Below are 17,500 nucleotides of genomic sequence, written 5' to 3' on the forward strand. Positions count from 1 at the left end.
TTTTGTTTGTTTGTTTTTTTTAAAATTATTTTTATTATTTTTTTTTTTTTTTTTTTTACGGCGTCTGCCATCGGGGAAAGTCATCTAGGTGTGTGTGTGTGTGTGTGTGTGTGTGTGTGTGTGTGTGTGTGTGTGTGTGTGTGTGTGTGTGTGTGTGTGTGTGTGTGTGTGTGTGTGTGTGTGTGTGTGTGTGTGTGTGTGTGTGTGTGTGTGTGTGTGTGTGTGTGTGTGTGTGTATATATATAGACTTGGCATTTAATATGGAATATTTTTTTTGTGGGGGTGAACTTACTTTTCAAGATGTCTTAGAACCAAAAGTTCATTGGAATTATGTTGAAATTATTCTAGATTTTGTTAATGTGACCTTTAAAAGAAACAAAAACCACATTTGACATTTCGAAACAAATAAATTGATCCTTGAAAGTGATGTAAACTGATATCGAACTCAATTCATGGACAGTACTGTTAAACTTCTGTGCGTTTTCCAGAAGTATCTCTTTATTTTGCACATTAGCCAATTTTTTTTTTTAACAAAAGTTAAATTACAACTGGGATTGCTGACAGTAAAATTACAGTTCAGTACTTCGTGTAACCCCCACGAGCATTCAGGAGAGCACGTACACGTTGAGGCATGCTGTTCACGAGATTTGCCAAGGTTTGGACAGGAATCGTTTGCCATGCAGTGGCAATAGTCTGCTGCAATTTACGCACAGAGGTCGGCTGCTGGTCCAAGTGGTCGAATTGACGCGTTAATTCTGCCCACAAGCTTTCTATCGGATTCATATCTGGGGACATGGCAGGCCACTCCATATGCTCTACACCACGGTCAGCAAGAAAGTGTTGGATCATGCGAGCACGATGAGGCCGTGCATTGTCATCTTGGAAGACAAAGTTTCCTCGAAAGGCTGCACGAGCAAATGGAAGCAATGTTTCTTCCAGAATGGCCCTGTACTTGAACTGGTTCAGGTTTCCATTCAGAACAACCAGGTCAGTTTTGCCCCCTGCATGAAAAGCAGCCCAAACGGTCACCCCACCACCTCCAGCTTGGACTCTTGGCACTATACAATCTTTGTTGTAGGCTTCATGCACTTGTCTGCGCACTCGGATGCAGCCATCTTGACAATAGACCAGAAATCTAGACTCGTCACTGAAGGTCACGTGATTCCAGTGTCCTGGCTGCCATTGACGGTGCTCTCTGGCCCACTGCAATCGGCGCTGGCTGTGTTGTCTGGTCAGGTGTGGCTTTCTCAGGGGACGCCTGGCACGATAGCTTGCTTGAACCAGTCGTTGGTTGACTCGCCTTCTGGATACAGGCACATTTGTCAGTTGCTGCCACTCAGCCCTAAGCCGATTAGCTGACTTGGTACGGCCATTGCGGACTCACCGGTGCAGCTGGCGATCATCCCTAATTGTGGTTCTGCGGGGACGTCCTGGCCTCGGTATTGGAGTAGGGACACCCCTCTGAGCATTTCGTTTCAGGATCTTTGACACCTGACCTTGAGTGATGCCATGCTGCCGAGCAATAGCACGCTCTTTCATGCTGTAATTTCGTAAAGCCACCACTCCATGAAAAACAGCATTGTCGAGTTGATGGACCATCTCCAGAGGAAGCGGCAATAACTTTTGGAGACGTGCAGCAGTTGTTTTCCACTAATGCAGAACGCAACAACCCTTGTATACCGGACTGTGAAGCCAATCGTCAAATGTACCTGTCCTTACATTTTGTCACGCCACCTGTGATATAATCCTGTTATTGACTTCTTGCTGTGACAGACAATCAATGACATGGTTCTTTTAACAAATAAATCACCAAAGTGTAAAATAAACTCACCAGATTTATATACTAAGTTAAGAAAGTAAACCCAAGTCAAGAAAAAAAAAAATTCCATATTAAATGCCAAGTCTGTATATATGTCCCCCTCAAACGTATACCAATCGGAGCTGAGGATCTGGTCACATGACAGGGTGATGTGATTACGTCTGATGTCATTATGGCGGTACGGCGGCTGACTCTCCACACTCCAGCATTTTGATTTGTATGCCGAACATATCGTCGAACCTGTCATATCACAATCGCCATGTTCTACCTTTACGTTTTTCATTCAGTGTGAAACACAAACAAACCGATTGTTAAAATGACCATCAAATATCAAAAGCATCGATATTGCGTTGCTTCCAACAAAACGGTACGTACCCAACCCTTGTGGGGTACAATCTAGATTACAGTATATCTTCCATCAGTTCTGTAAGTTAAACTTACCTCACGGTGGTCTGGTTTCCTCCAAATTTCTTTGTTTAATGGTATTAACAGCATTAGCGACTGTATAAAAAGCTAATCATGTGTGTTTGTGGTTTATAATCTTTTACAATCCCAGCTACGCCGCTGTTCGACTTTCGGTTTTGTTTTTCTATGATTTTCAGATGTACACACAATACATACAGATAATTTCCTTGAAGGGAGTGGTTATTTTAAAACCTTGGCTAGATTCTGAAGTTCCTACACCTCAAATTTGAGGGCATCTCAGTGCTATGGTTTGGCCATGAGAGAATAATAGACAAAAAGAAGCAAATGCATAGATGCCCCCAAAACCACTACCTTGCCTTGTCTCTCTCCTCGCTCCTCCTTCTCGCTCATCTTTCTCCTTTTTTTTTCACTCTCTCTCACTCTCTCACTCTCGCTCACTCACCCTTTTCCCCCTCACTCACCCTTTCTCCCCCGCTCTCACTCACCCTTCTCCCCCGCTCTCACTCACCCTTCTCCCCCGCTCTCACTCACCCTTCTCCCCCGCTCTCACTCACCCTTCTCCCCCGCTCTCACTCACCCTTCTCCCCCGCTCTCACTCACCCTTCTCCCCCGCTCTCACTCACCCTTCTCCCCCGCTCTCTCACCCTTCTCCCCCGCTCTCTCACCCTTCTCCCCCGCTCTCACTCACCCTTCTCCCCCGCTCTCACTCACTCTCCTCCCCCTCTCTCACTCTCCTCCCCCTCTCTCACTCTCCTCCCCCTCTCTCACTCTCCTCCCCCTCTCTCACTCTCCTCCCCCTCTCTCACTCTCCTCCCCCTCTCTCACTCTCCTCCCCCTCTCTCACTCTCCTCCCCCTCTCTCACTCTCCTCCCCCTCTCTCACTCTCCTCCCCCTCTCTCACTCTCCTCCCCCTCTCTCACTCTCCTCCCCCTCTCTCACTCTCCTCCCCCTCTCTCACTCTCCTCCCCCTCTCTCACTCTCCTCCCCCTCTCTCACTCTCCTCCCCCTCTCTCACTCTCCTCCCCCTCTCTCCCTCTCTCTCTCACCCTTCTCCCCCTCTCTCCCTCTCTCTCTCACCCTTCTCCCCCTCTCTCCCCCTCTCTCCCTCTCTCTCTCACTCCCTTCTTCCCCACAGAGCTCTGGAGGATGACAAGTATGCACAGGAAAAGTTTGACAATGATTTTCCTCGAGTTCACATTACTGGAGAAGAACAATATGGGGTATGACCAGCCCCTCCCCCCGCCCCCACTTCCAACCGACCCCTCAATTGTATTTTCTGAAAGCAAAACCTCCTTTTCCTGTCATCTTCATAATTTTATTTTAGAATTTGATTCGGCAACTCACGGCAACTTTCACCCTTTTTGTAAAGTTCCAGGTCTGTTATCTCTCTCTGTCTCTCTGTCTCTGTCTGTCTCTCTCTCTGTCTCTGTGTGTCTGTCTCTGTGTGTCTCTGTCTCTGTGTGTCTCTCTCTCTGTGTGTGTCTCTCTCTCTCTCTCTCTCTCTCTCTCTCTCTCTCTCTCTCTCCTTTTTTTTTTTTTCACTTGTTCTGTGCAGGTACCATTCCCAGACCTAGTTGAGGCTGCAGATATCCTGGTGCGTGCCTTACAAAATCGTCAGGCAAACATGGCTCAAAGCCTGCAGACCTTTCATTACACCACAGCCCGCTACCTTGAATCCTTGAGCAAAGGCACGTTGAAGGGTGAAGCAGAGGCATTGAGTGATCGTGAGAAGGATGGCCCTCAGGAGACGCTGAGTATCTCCGTTGGTGAGCACACCTTCTTCTTCTTCTTCGTCTTCTTATTTTCTTTGCTCTCACCGTTGCATCAAGATGTCACATGATTTGGAGGATGAAATCGTTTTCATTGTTGAGGGATTTGTCATATTTAGTGGAGTGAAATGTGTGATACAGTATATTGGTTTGCTTCTTGTGATCACCTGACCTGTGCACGATACATTTTGTCACTTTTCAGACAAGTTGACCTTGTGACCTTATTTATGTCTATGGTCAAAATGTCATTTTCTGAAATTCAATATCTAGCAGTGTCGTGCACAATAATGGTCAGCTTTTGATATTGCACAGATATCAAATGCTCATCGAGTACCACATAATCACATTGGTGTTTGATTTATAGAAGCAGCAAAATAATATCTGAATGTTCTATCGCTGTTCACCTAACAAAGTGGTTTTTCTCCTTCAGGTGACGACGTGTATTCCCCTGAAATCCAAAAGGACTGTGGTTATGGCGTTCAGATGGTTCAAGGTGTTGCACGCGTCTATATCTCTCGGGAAACCATGGACAAGTATGTGACGATGCCTTGAGTTTTTAAGTCAAGCAAGTTCCCATTTTCAGAAAGCTTGATGAGAATGGCTGAGCGCCAGATGTTGTCATGGCTGTATGTCAAAATACTGTGAAATGTCCAAGTAGTTATTGATTGGATTGTTCAAATAATTATAGCTAATCAACCTTCCTGTGATGCTCGGTCTTCTAAATACAGTAGCTTCACTAAAGATATGCAAAGTGAAAGGCAGAAATGCACGAACACTTGTCCCACATGTGCTGTATGTCCTTTCTCAAGGTGGGACAGCCCGTTAATCCCATCGTTCCCAACTTGAATGTACTTCACATGTCATATTTCTGCGATTTAGTGGATAAGCATCAAGCATGGCTTGATATTGTAGTGAATAATCCCTTTCCTCATTTCTACCCTCTCCTCCCCACTGACGCAATGATAAATAGAACTGCACTCGGTAGAGCGCACACCTCTGCCAGGCTGAACAGTTTGTTTTGTATCCCACTGATAGGCCGCATCTGGATTCGGACCTGAACCAAAATCTAATCGGCTTGTTCTTGTCACCTAACCAACTCATCCACGTAGTTTAGTGAAAAGTCATCCATAACCTTTTAAAATCTCTATATAAAGGAGGAGTGTCTGTCTGTCTGTCTGGATGTCCGCTTATAACTCAAGAACTACACATCGGAGAAAAGTTTTAGACATTCGGAATCGGCATAAAATTCCGGTGGTTATAGGCTACGTTTTATTTTAATATCAATGGTTTAAAAAACCGGGCCAGCTGCAATTCCATGGTGTAGTTTGTGGCGGCGCTATTGCCCCTTTCCGATCCCATGACGCATTGCGGTTCCGATTCGCGATAAGGTCTATGCGCTATCACCGACACTTTTCCACCTTTTCCATACCTTTTAATCGGATTTAACTTATCGTCCATCGTAACCACATTACGCTTGGAAACACTAGCATTATCCTTCTTCGGACCCATGGCTAACACAGACACATTAAAGGAATACTGTACGTCGCCTCTGTTTTGAATGAGAATCGGCAGTTGCGCGTACGTACAGTATACTGTACATACATATTTATATATTTTTAATGTGCTTTTTATTGTATTTTAAATTGTTTTTTAGCTTCTTTTATTGTTAATTTATGTACTATTTTATTTATTTTAAATATATTTTTAAGGAAAACAAATGTTTTCACGTCCGTAGGAGTGACGTAAAGTCGCACATAATGACAAAATGCGCGCCATTTTTTCGCGCCAAGAAGGAATAAACGGTTTTTTTTTTTAGTTGAGATTTTATTTGAATTCGAATTCCATTAAATTTCAACTGTTGGAAACAATAATTATTTCAACTGTTGGAAATATTTTTTTGGTTAACCAACGACGGTCGATTTAATCTCGACCTTCCCCTAGCAAAACACGCCCACTTTGCAACAGCATTAAGGTATAGCACACTGTCAGAGGTCCAACATCCTTTAAAGATTTGCGACGGGTTAATGGTCAAGATTGTGCCACCTTCCACGATGCCTGCCGACTCCATGGTCTATTGGAAGAAGATGAACATTGGAAAAAAGCCATGGATGAGGCAGCAGTCTCACAGGCACCAAAACAACTACGGCAGCTGTTTTCCATCATATTGGCAGCATGTGACATTCAGGATCCAGAGAAGCTCTGGGAGGACCACAAAGGAAATATGTCAGACTTTCTTCACTTGGCCAGATGTCAGAACCCTGGTGTGGATATTGATTTCAACTGTGCAATCTACAATCAAGCCCTGATTTAGCTAGAGAAGCACCTGATTGCCGATGGAACCACTATGGCAAATTGTGGAATGCACCAACCAGAAAACAGCATTGAGGGAATGGCTCAGGAGCTTCTGAGGGAAACAAACTACAACATGGAAGAGCTGACCACATTTGTAGAGCAGAATGTCCCAAGAATGGTTGAGGACCAACAGCAAGCCTTTACTTCTATCCTGAAGAGTGTTGATGATGCTGGCAAGATATTCTTCCTCGATGCTCCTGGCGGGACAGGAAAAACATTCCTCATTAATATCATCCTGGCCAAGGTTCGTCAAAAGTCGGAAATTGCTCTGGCTGTGGCCTCAAGTGGAATTGCAGCTACACCATGAAGGAGGAAGGACAGCACACTCAACTTTCAAACTGCCTTTGGATTTGACCAAGCAAGACACCCCAACCTGCAACATTAGCAAGAATTCAGCAAAAGCCAAGATCCTTCAACAGTGCAAAATCATTATCTGGGATGAGGCTACTATGAACCACAAGCAGGCATTCGAAGCAGTGAACAGAACACTCCAAGATATTCGCAACAACAAGAAAATCATGGGTGGTGTGACAATTGTTCTGGCTGGAGACTTTCGTCAGACTCTCCCAGTCATCCAACGGGGCACAAGAGCAGATCAAGTCAAGGCCTGTATCAAGTCTTCTTATCTCCTCTGGCCACATGTGCAAAGACTTACCCTGAATACCAACATGAGAGTCCACCTTCTTGGTGACAACACTGCAGGGGCGTTCTCAAGCCAGCTTTTGAAAGTTGGCAATGGCCTATACCCTCAAGATGCATCAGAACAAATAATTCTACCATTTGGACAGTTTGTTGAAACAAAAGATGACTTGATCAAAAAGGTCTTTCCCAATATGGAGACCCAGTTCCAGGACTCATCATGGCTTGCCAAAAGAGCCATATTGGCCCCCAAGAACAATGCTGTTCAAGAGATCAACAATTTGCTCCTCCACCAACTTCCTGGTCATGAAAGACATTATGATTCTCTTGACAATGTGACAGATGAAGATCAGGCAGTAAACTTCCCAACTGAGTTTCTCAACAGTCTTCAGCCTCAAGGACTCCCAACACACAGGTTGATTCTCAAGGTAGGAGCACCAATCATGCTTCTAAGGAATCTTCATCCACCAAAGCTGTGTAATGGAACACGATTGACAATCCAGCAAATGATGCCGCATGTCCTAGAGGCAACCATCCTCTCAGGACAATACAGAGGAGAGAAAGTATTCATTCCAAGGATACCACTTATTCCACCTGACCTTCCATTCTCCTTCAAGGATTCAGTTCCCCATCAGGCTATGTTTTGCTATGTCCATCAACAAGGCGCAGGGGCAATCAATGAAGGTTGTAGGCCTGAACTTCACAGAACAAGTGTTTGCCCATGGCCAGCTGTACGTGGGCTGCTCGAGGGTTGGAACACCAAGCAATCTATGTCTTGGCACCAAGTAAGAAAACCAGAAATGTTGTATACCAAGATGTTTTGAGAAATTGAAAATTGACAAAACGTCATGTAGGCAATGTACTGTGATATCGCTCTAAAATATACATGTTCTTTTCATCATATATTTGTCTTATTCTTATTCAACCCGGGCAAAGCCGGGTACCTCAGCTAGTATGTTATATATCGCTTTTCGCCCGATCTCTCAATGGTGAATTATCGCTTAAAAATTAAATAATTCTCGTATCTGAATCCATATTCGGATCTTCACCTCTGTGGTGAAATTGTCACCTAAGTTTACGACCCTGATGTTATTCTACTCATTGCCACTACGCAGCTCCGATAAAGAGACTGCCTTTCAGCGCAGAAGGTAGTTCTGTGCCATGTAACTCCATAGCACCTCGGGCTTCCGTAGAATGGTAAGGATTCTGCATTGCGCGCTGCATGCTCGCTTCACTAGATATCACCTGTATACACCTGAATGTACCTGTAGTAACACTAATACTATGATTGCTGATTCTCTCTCTAGATGCTGTCTGAGATCGATCACGATTAAACTCTACTCTGAGACAATGTTCTATCTCTGATTCTTACAACACACTGCCAAATTTCCACCGAATCCGTCAACATCTTTTTGAGATTCACATTTTGCATTTTATTTATCATTTATCATTTTATTTTTAAATTTCCATTTACATTTTGAGATGTTGAGATTCACATTACATTTTCATTCACATTTCGCTGTCTGACAACATGGACCAACTTCTATCCACTCATCCCAACTCTGTCTTCCTCATATGTGGTGGCTTCAACTGTCATAATGCCAGCTGGCTGGGTGTGGTTTCCTCTCGCACCTGCCATGGCATCTCAGTAAAGGACTTCTGGGATTCACTGGGACTGACACAATCTGTCAATTTCTCAGTCAATGGAGCATCTTCTCTTCGAGATTTGGTTATGACAAACTTCCTTGCAAATGTCTGCTGCTCTTCTGCTCCAATTGGCTCATCTGATCATGTGCTTGTTAAAGTGGACATCTCTCTGGCCATTCTCAGAGAGCCTCCTCAGCGCTGACGAGTCTGGCATTTCACTCAGGCTGACTGGCACGGTCTGCAAGCAGCCATCAATCATCTGGACTGGTCTCCCATCTCCACTGCCTCTGACATAAATTCTTCCTGGGAATTCTTCCAAAGCAAACTGCTCTCTCTCATGCACAGATTTATCCCATCTCGTCTTCAGTTGTCTTACCCTTCCTCCCGTCCATGGTACACTGAATCTTGTGGTGAGGCAGTTGCCCTGAAACAACTTGCCTTTGCCTCTTGGAAGGCTAATCCAACTGAAGGCAATCTCCGTTCCTTCCACCAAGCTCGGAACAAGTGTGTCTACCCTCAGGAGAGCCAGGAAACAATATCTGTCTACTTTGAAGACTGAACTCTCAAACCTGTCTCCTTCCTCCAAATCCTGGTGGCGTCTGGTCAAATCCGTTTCTGGTGTTTGTTCCTCCTCCATCCCCTCCCTTACCTCAAATGGCTACACAGTTGACACTGCACGTGACAAAGCCGAATGCCTCAACTCTGTGTTTGCCTCAAAATCTTGTGTCCCAAACCCATCTCTCTCTGTTCCCACCTTACCCAGTCGAACCCAACTGCTCCTGGACTCTGTGTCCTTCTCTCCTGACAAGGTGGAGAAGTTTGTCAAACCTCGACTCTGATTCTGCAACTGGACCAGACGGCATCAGCCCACGGGTCCTAAAATCTTGCTGTGCTGCTCTATCTCACCCTCTCTCTGTTCTTTTCACCCTCTTTTGCTCAAGGTCATCTGCCATCAGCTTGGAAATCAGCCAACATTACTGCTTTACAAAAAAAATGTGCAAAAACAGATCCTTGCAACTACAGACCAATGAGCCTGCTCCCAACAATCAGCAAGGTCATGGAATCGATCATCGCTTCTGACATCAACTCCTTCCTCTTCTCCAATGGCTTGATCTCGGATCATCAATTTGGATTCAGACCAGGTCACTCTACTCTGGACATGCTGCTTCTGCCGTCTTAACAATGGATGGAGGTCCTTAATGCCAAACAGGAAATCAGAGCTGTCTCCCTTCACATATCACGTGCCTTCGATACGGTCTGGCACCCCGCTCTGCTCACCAAACTCTCCTCCTATGGTATCCATGGAAATCTCCAAGCATGGCATCCTCTCATGTCGTGGTCAACGTGTGGTCTTGAATGGAATTCTCTCATCTCCCCCTTGCTGTTCAGGCTGGAGTTCCCCAAGGCAGTGTTCTGGGCCCTGTGCTTTTTCTGGTCTTCATCAATGATCTCTCTGACTCTCTGGAAAATCCTGTATCTCTTTGCTGATGACTCCACTCTCTGCCGCTCCATTCCTCATCCCTCAGATCGGCAGTCTGCATCCTCCTCACTCTCTGCAGACCTGGACAAAATCAGACTGGTCAAACAAGTGGAACATGTCTTTCAATCCTGACAAATCTCACACTCGATTTGTCTCTCTGAAAAGACAGACTGGACAACCCTCCAATCTACTTTCTGAATAATCCTCTCCAAGAAGTTCTGTCACTCAAGCTTCTGGGTCTCACTGTCTGCCATGATCTTTCCTGGGGAAAACCACATTTCCAAGCTGGCCTCCAAAGCCAGTCACCGACTGGGCATCCTCCGTCGTGCGAAGTCCTTTCTTTGCACTTCTCAGCTCCTCAACACATACAAAGCTTTCATCTGCAGCTTGATGGAATACTGCTCTTCCCCTCTTGGCTGGTGCTCCTGCCTCACACCTAGCTCGGCTTCATGCTGCAGAAACCAAAGCATTCAGAATCGTTGGAATCTCTTGCGATGATTCTGAGGGCCTTTCACTCTCTCACGGCAGGCAGGTTGGTGGTCTTTGTTTTCCACCGACTCCTCTCCAGCGTAGCTTCCCCAGATCTGTCTGTACTCTGTCCCTGTTTGCCTCCCTGCTCCCCCCCCCCCCCCCCCCCTTCCACCTGACGCACAAGATCTGCCAGCAAGCCTCTTCTGGTGAAACTGCCAAAATCAAGACTCTCTGCTCACCTTCACTCTTTCATTCCCCTTTTCTCCCGCCTCTGGAACAAACTCCCTCACTCTCCAATCCCACTCCTCCCTCCAGGTCTTTAAAACAGCTGGTCATCACCATCTCTTATCTTCCCCCATCCAAAACCTTGATCTTTTCTACCCCCGTTAATACACCCCAAATCCACCTCTTTCAAGCCTCGACTTCATAGAAATTCCTAGTACTGGCTATTTGTTTTACAACCGTGTCCCCCTCTACACCCCACACCCCCAGCCCTCTCCCTTCCACAGATCTCCTCATGTCCCTGTTATCTACTGTTGTACCTCTCTCTGTCTCTCTCTCGCTCTCTCTCTCCTCCCGCTCTCTCTTCCCGCTCTCTCTCTTCCCGCTCTCTCTTCCTGCTCTCTCTTCCCGCTCTCTCTTCCCGCTCTCTCTCTCTCTTCCCGCTCTCTCTCACTTCCCGCTCTCTCTCACTTCCCGCGCTCTCTCTCTCTCTTCCCGCTCTCTCTCTCTCTCTCTCTCTCTCTTCCCGCTCTCTCTCTCTTCCCGCTCTCTCTCTCTCTTCCCGCTCTCTCTCTCTCTTCCCGCTCTCTCTCTCTCTCTTCCCGCTCTCTCTCTCTCTCTTCCCGCTCTCTCTCTCTTCCCGCTCTCTCTCTCTTCCCGCTCTCTCTCTCTCTTACCGCTCTCTCTCTCTTCCCGCTCTCTCTCTCTCTCTCTTCCCGCTCTCTCTCTCTCTCTCTTCCCGCTCTCTCTCTCTCTCTCTCTTCCCGCTCTCTCTCTCTTCCCGCTCTCTCTCTCTCTCTTCCCGCTCTCTCTCTCTCTCTCTTCCTGCTCTCTCTCTCTCTCTCTCTTCCCGCTCTCTCTCTCTCTCTCTTCCCGCTCTCTCTCTCTCTTCCCGCTCTCTCTCTCTCTCTTCCCGCTCTCTCTCTCTCTCTTCCCGCTCTCTCTCTCTTCCCTCTCTCTCTCTCTCTCTTCCCGCTCTCTCTCTCTCTCTTCCCGCTCTCTCTCTCTCTCTTCCCGCTCTCTCTCTCTCTTCCCGCTCTCTCTCTCTCTTCCCGCTCTCTCTCTCTCTCTCTCTCTTCCCGCTCGCTCTCTCTCTCTCTCTCTCTCTTCCCGCTCTCTCTCTTCCCGCTCTCTCTCTTCCCGCTCTCTCACTTCCCGCTCTCTCACTTCCCGCTCTCTCTCACTTCCCGCTCTCTCTCTCTCACTTCCCGCTCTCTCTCTCTCACTTCCCGCTCTCTCTCTCTCACTTCCCGCTCTCTCTCTCTCTCTCTCTCACTTCCCGCTCTCTCTCTCTTCCCGCTCTCTCTCTTCCCGCTCTCTCTCTCTCTTCCCGCTCTCTCTCTCTCTTCCCGCTCTCTCTCTCTCTTCCCGCTCTCTCTCTCTCTTCCCGCTCTCTCTCTCTCTTCCCGCTCTCTCTCTCTCTTCCCGCTCTCTCTCTCTTCCCGCTCTCTCTCTCTCTCTTCCCGCTCTCTCTCTCTCTTCCCGCTCTCTCTCTCTCTCTTCCCGCTCTCTCTCTCTCTCTTCCCGCTCTCTCTCTCTCTTCCCGCTCTCTCTCTCTCTTCCTGCTCTCTCTCTCTTCCCGCTTCTCTCTCTCTTCCCGCTCTCTCTCTCTCTTCCCGCTCTCTCTCCCGCTCTCTTTCTCTCTCTTCCTGCTCTCTCTCTCTTCCCGCTCTCTCTCTCTCTCTCTCTTCCCGCTCTCTCTCTCTCTCTCTTCCCGCTCTCTCTCTCTCTCTCTTCCTGCTCTCTCTCTCTCTCTTCCCGCTCTCTCCCGCTCTCTCCCGCTCTCTCTCTCTCTCTCTTCCCGCTCTCTCTCTTCCCGCTCTCTCTCTTCCCGCTCTCTCTCTCTCTCTCTTCCCGCTCTCTCTCTCTCTCTCTTCCCTCTCTCTCTCTCTTCCCGCTCTCTCTCTCTCTTCCCGCTCTCTCTCTTCCCGCTCTCTCTCTTCCCGCTCTCTCTCTTCCCGCTCTCTCTCTCTCTCTCTTCCCGCTCTCTCTCTCTCTCTCTTCCCGCTCTCTCTCTCTTCCCGCTCTCTCTCTCTTCCCGCTCTCTCTCTCTTCCCGCTCTCTCTCTCTCTCTCTCTTCCCGCTCTCTCTCTCTCTCTCTTCCCGCTCTCTCTCTCTCTCTTCCCGCTCTCTCTCTCTCTCTCTCTTCCCGCTCTCTCTCTCTCTCTCTCTCTTCCCGCTCTCTCTCTCTCTTCCCGCTCTCTCTCTCTCTCTCTCTCTCTCTCTCTCTCTCTCTCTCCCTTTATTGTGTGTTTGTTTTATGTGTTGGTTCTTACACGAGCCTCAACTTGATGTACTAAAAAAAGAAAATTGTGGAGATGAGGGGAAAATCTATTTTCAGATTTTGGAGATATGTGGAATACAGGAGAGTGTTGAGCATATGGACACCAAGTTTTAAAACTGTGGAAACAGAAATACGGTGATTTATATCTACAAGTATCACCGTCTGGGGTTGGATCTTCTTAGGAATGGATTGAAAGCCAAAGATCAACAAGTCGGTCTGAGCCGCATTGATTTTGAGAAAATTATGGGACATCCTGTTTGAATCGCAGAACGTTAAGTGTTGAGTTAATGAATAAAGCACAACTAAATCTGGATATCGGCATAACGATGAAGGCCGATGGCACAATTTTTACAGGATTTTTAGAAGCAAATGGAGAATAATCTTCATGAAGTTAATTTAGTGGTTGACAATAAGGATCGACATAATCCAGGAAATTAACCCCTTACCCCACCCCCATAACCCAAACTCTGAAAAAAATAAATATATCTTTTTCCTTCAACTCTTTCTGGCTTGTGAGCTAAACTATAAAATCTTGCTCTGCCTATGATGGAAGTCAAGTACATTTACATTGTAACGGTGGCAAATTGAGTATTGTGTGCCCCCATTTGTCATTGAAAATGTTTTGTGTGACGTTTTATGTGCAGGGGATCAGAACTGCCAATTCAGTTTGCAGATTTGCGCCAATTTATCTTCAACTTGAACCTGCTGATGGCGCTAATTGGCAACGGTCCAGTGTAAGTGAAATCTGAAAAGTGCCTTTGAATTTGTCCATCTTCTCATTGACGGGATGCTAATTTAGCTTCTTTTTAAGTTCTTCATGGTGATTTCCATTTTTACCATAGAATACTCTTTTTGCTCTTCGCAGGAAGTCATTCTGCTATCGCCGACTGCAGTTTCTCTCCTCAAAGTTCCAGATGCATGTGCTGCTCAATGAAATGAAGGAGCTCGCTGCGCAGAAACAAGTTCCCCATCGAGATTTTTACAACATTCGCAAGGTATATGAATATGAATGGCATCTTTCAACTAGAGAATCTCACACCATCACCTTCACTTCCCTCACTTATTACCATGCAAATGAGTCTAGTGTATGTACATTACAACATCACCCCTGTCCTTGCCTCACGTCCACCCTCCCCTCACCCCGTCCCTGTTTGCCTCGCTGTCGTCGACGCCACCCCCCCCCACCCCATCCCCCATTTTGTAAAATAACCGCCAATTTGGGAGGCGCCTCGGAGTTAAAGTTGGTTCGGCTGTTCGTCTTAGCTGAGCTTGATCGCCGGCGACACGACAATACTAATCAAGGGAAATAGGTTGATTGCTGAAATTGTGAACTTGCTTTGTGAATTTGCTTTTGTAACCAATTACACTTTCAATTCTGCTTCACATTTTCGCTGAAGTGATAGCAAATCACTAAAAACTCTCATATGTTGAAGGCAGAATCTTGAGCTCCAGATGCAACGTTTAAGATGAAACTTTGCAGAATCATTCGATGTTTTGAGTGTTCCAAATTGGAAGTTCAGTGCAAACCCCACTCCCCCTAACTACACTGCCTCCATAATGGATCTTTATCCTCTTTGATACGTGTGGGCCCTCTGGTGCGCATGGGACTTTGGTTGGGAATTTTGAGCCAGGGTCCCCATCTGAGGGTAGCTTCAACGCAGTCCTACACATGGCATAGATTCAGAGGGTCACCCAATAACTCCTGCAGTGCAACCCGCTTTGAACACCACTCGCACAACACAATTGTGGGTACCCTGTGCCAAATGACTCCTCTTGTGTCTTGTGTATCTCTCCACCCCCTTTCCCTCGTAACCTCTCATGTGGATTATGTTGCTACCTGTCCTCTTCCTCCCACACCCCACGACCTTGTATGCAGGTGGATACCCACATCCATGCCTCATCATGTATGAACCAGAAACATTTATTGCGCTTCATTAAACGCACGATGAAGCAAGATTCGAATGATGTGGTACATCAGGGACCTGATGGGAGCCTGCATGCACTGTCAAAGGTTTTCAATGACTTGCAGCTCTCAGCCTATGACCTCAGTGTGGATGTGTTAGACGTTCATGCGGTACGTACTTATGGCAGCCACTATAATTGGGGAACATTTGCACACCTAATTCAGGTGGTATATATATATATATATATATATATATATATATATATATATATATATATATATCTATCTATCTATCTATCTATCTATCTATATATATATATATCTATATATATATATATCTATATATATATATATATCTATCTATCTATATATATATATCTATCTATCTATATATATATATCTATATATATAGAAATATCTATATACACACACAGACTTGGCATTTAATATGGAATTTTTTTTTTTTCTTGACGGGTTTACTTTCTTAACGCAGTATATTGTTGCGAATATGGAATTTGGCCTCCATATCCGCTTGTAAATATTCCCCTATTTTCTCCAATACTCCCCAACTTTCCCCGATCCCCCATTCCCTAGTCCCATTGCATGTAAATAACAATCAGTAGAGCCGACCTTCCCCTTATTCCCCCATTAAATGTCGTGCCCAGGTCCACCGCACCACACGTAGACAACTTTCGGACATCTTCCTAGTTATTCTTATTCTATGTCAGTTAAGGCCTCGTCTCCATTAATTATGACTCTTCGTTGCACCAGAATGTGATTATATGGCATCAGTAGTGAGTTTAGGACCTTTCCCATACCTCCTTCCATCTTCTTCCCCAACAATTACAACAACAACAGAGGAGATGGCGGCGGAGCGGGGGAGGATGCGTCCTCACACCGGCTCGATTAGCTCCAGACCATGCGCTCCACGGGGTTACCACGAAAGGGCTCCTTGTCAGCTCCTCGTCAAGGGCGGAGCCTGGTAAACCCCCCGCACGCACCCAATGAGAAGCAACGTGCCGATTCCACGAGGCGGAGCTAACGAGCCGAGGGCGTGTCACTCCCCGCCGGATATACGCGGCCACGCGCCGGATGTGACGAGAGATGCGCACCCAGCTTGGAGAAGGAAAGCCACCTGCGAGCGCTGAGTCAGATGCGCCCCCAGCTTGAGCAGACAAGACGCCATCCGAGCGCTGCGACCTCCCCGCATCTCTGGACCGGACCGAGTCGATTCTGACCTTTGAGCCCAGGTGCACCTGGAGCCATCGCTACCCGCCTGTCCTTTCCATCAATCCCCGTGTGAGTCAGCCGTTGTCCTGTTTACCTGTCGTCTGTTGGGAATAATATAAGATTGTGTCTAAGTGCTTGTCTTTCTATGCTGTCCCTCTTGTAGTTGTAATCTAACCTTCCGCCTTAATATAACCTCCTCCGGAGGTCTTGAGAACTGAACCCCTGGTGTCGTATTGTGTTATTGTAATCCAGCCGGGTGTCTTCTTTTTCTTATTGAGCCAGCATCGCGCGACTTCGTCAACGTCGAGTATAGTCGGGTAATTTGTGCGGACACGACGGCCATTCCGCTCGGCCCACTTTAACATCAAAGTCGTGTCTGTAACAATATCAATCTGGTGAGTTTCTTTTACACTTTGGTGATTTCTTTGTTAAAAGAACCATGTCACTGATTTTCTGTCACAGCAAGAAATCAACAACAGGATTATATCACAGGTGGCATGGCAAAATGTACGGACAGGTGCATTTGATGATTGGCTTCACAGTCGGGTATACAAGGGTTGTTGTGTTCTGTATTAGTGGAAAACGACTGCTGCACGTCTCCAAAAGTTGTTGCCGCTTCCTCTGGAGATGGTCCGTCAACTCGACAATGCTGTTTGTCATGGAGTGGTGGCTTTACGAAATTACGGCATGAAACAGCATGCTATTGCTCGGCAGTATGGCATCACTCAAGGTCAGGTGTCAAAGATCCTGAAACGAAATGCTCAGAGGGGTGTCCCTACTCCAATACCGAGGCCAGGACGTCCCCGCAGAACCACAAGGAGGGATGATCGCCAGCTGCACCGGTTAGTTCACAATGGCCGTACCAAGTCAGCTAATCGGCTTAGGGCTGAGTGGCAGCAACTGACAAATGTGCCTGTATCCAGAAGGCTAGTCAACCAACGACTGGTTCAAGCAGGCTATTGTGCCAGGCGTCCCCTGAGAAAGCCACGCCTGACCAGACAACACCACCAGCGCCGATTGCAGTGGGCCAGAGAGCACCGTCAATGGCAGCCAGGACACTGGAATCACGTGATCTTCAGTGACGAGTCTAGATTTCTGGTCTATCGTCAAGATGGCCGTGTCCGAGTGCGCAGACAAGTGCATGAAGCCTACAACAAAGATTGTATAGTGCCAAGAGTCCAAGCTGGAGGTGGTGGGGTGACCGTTTGGGCTGCTTTTCATGCAGGGGGCAAAACTGACCTGGTTGTTCTGAATGGAA

The 17,500-nt window shown here is 46.8% G+C and overlaps 1 protein-coding gene across 1 annotated transcript in view; it reads left to right on the forward strand.

The window, feature by feature from the left end:
• The window catches only part of AMPD2 (adenosine monophosphate deaminase 2), a 78,307-nt gene that overhangs the window by 33,872 nt on the left and 26,935 nt on the right, over positions 1 to 17,500 (forward strand). Inside the window, exons 5-10 of the mRNA XM_068134849.2 lie at positions 3,381 to 3,465; positions 3,801 to 4,011; positions 4,445 to 4,547; positions 13,754 to 13,843; positions 13,975 to 14,104; positions 14,986 to 15,183. Of these exons, the coding sequence (XP_067990950.2) occupies positions 3,381 to 3,465; positions 3,801 to 4,011; positions 4,445 to 4,547; positions 13,754 to 13,843; positions 13,975 to 14,104; positions 14,986 to 15,183 (817 nt within the window). The remainder of the gene's footprint in view (positions 1 to 3,380; positions 3,466 to 3,800; positions 4,012 to 4,444; positions 4,548 to 13,753; positions 13,844 to 13,974; positions 14,105 to 14,985; positions 15,184 to 17,500) is intronic.

This window comes from Myxine glutinosa, chromosome 13, assembly GCF_964187855.1.
Source record: "Myxine glutinosa chromosome 13, kmMyxGlut1.1, whole genome shotgun sequence".
NCBI lineage: Eukaryota > Metazoa > Chordata > Myxini > Myxiniformes > Myxinidae > Myxine > Myxine glutinosa.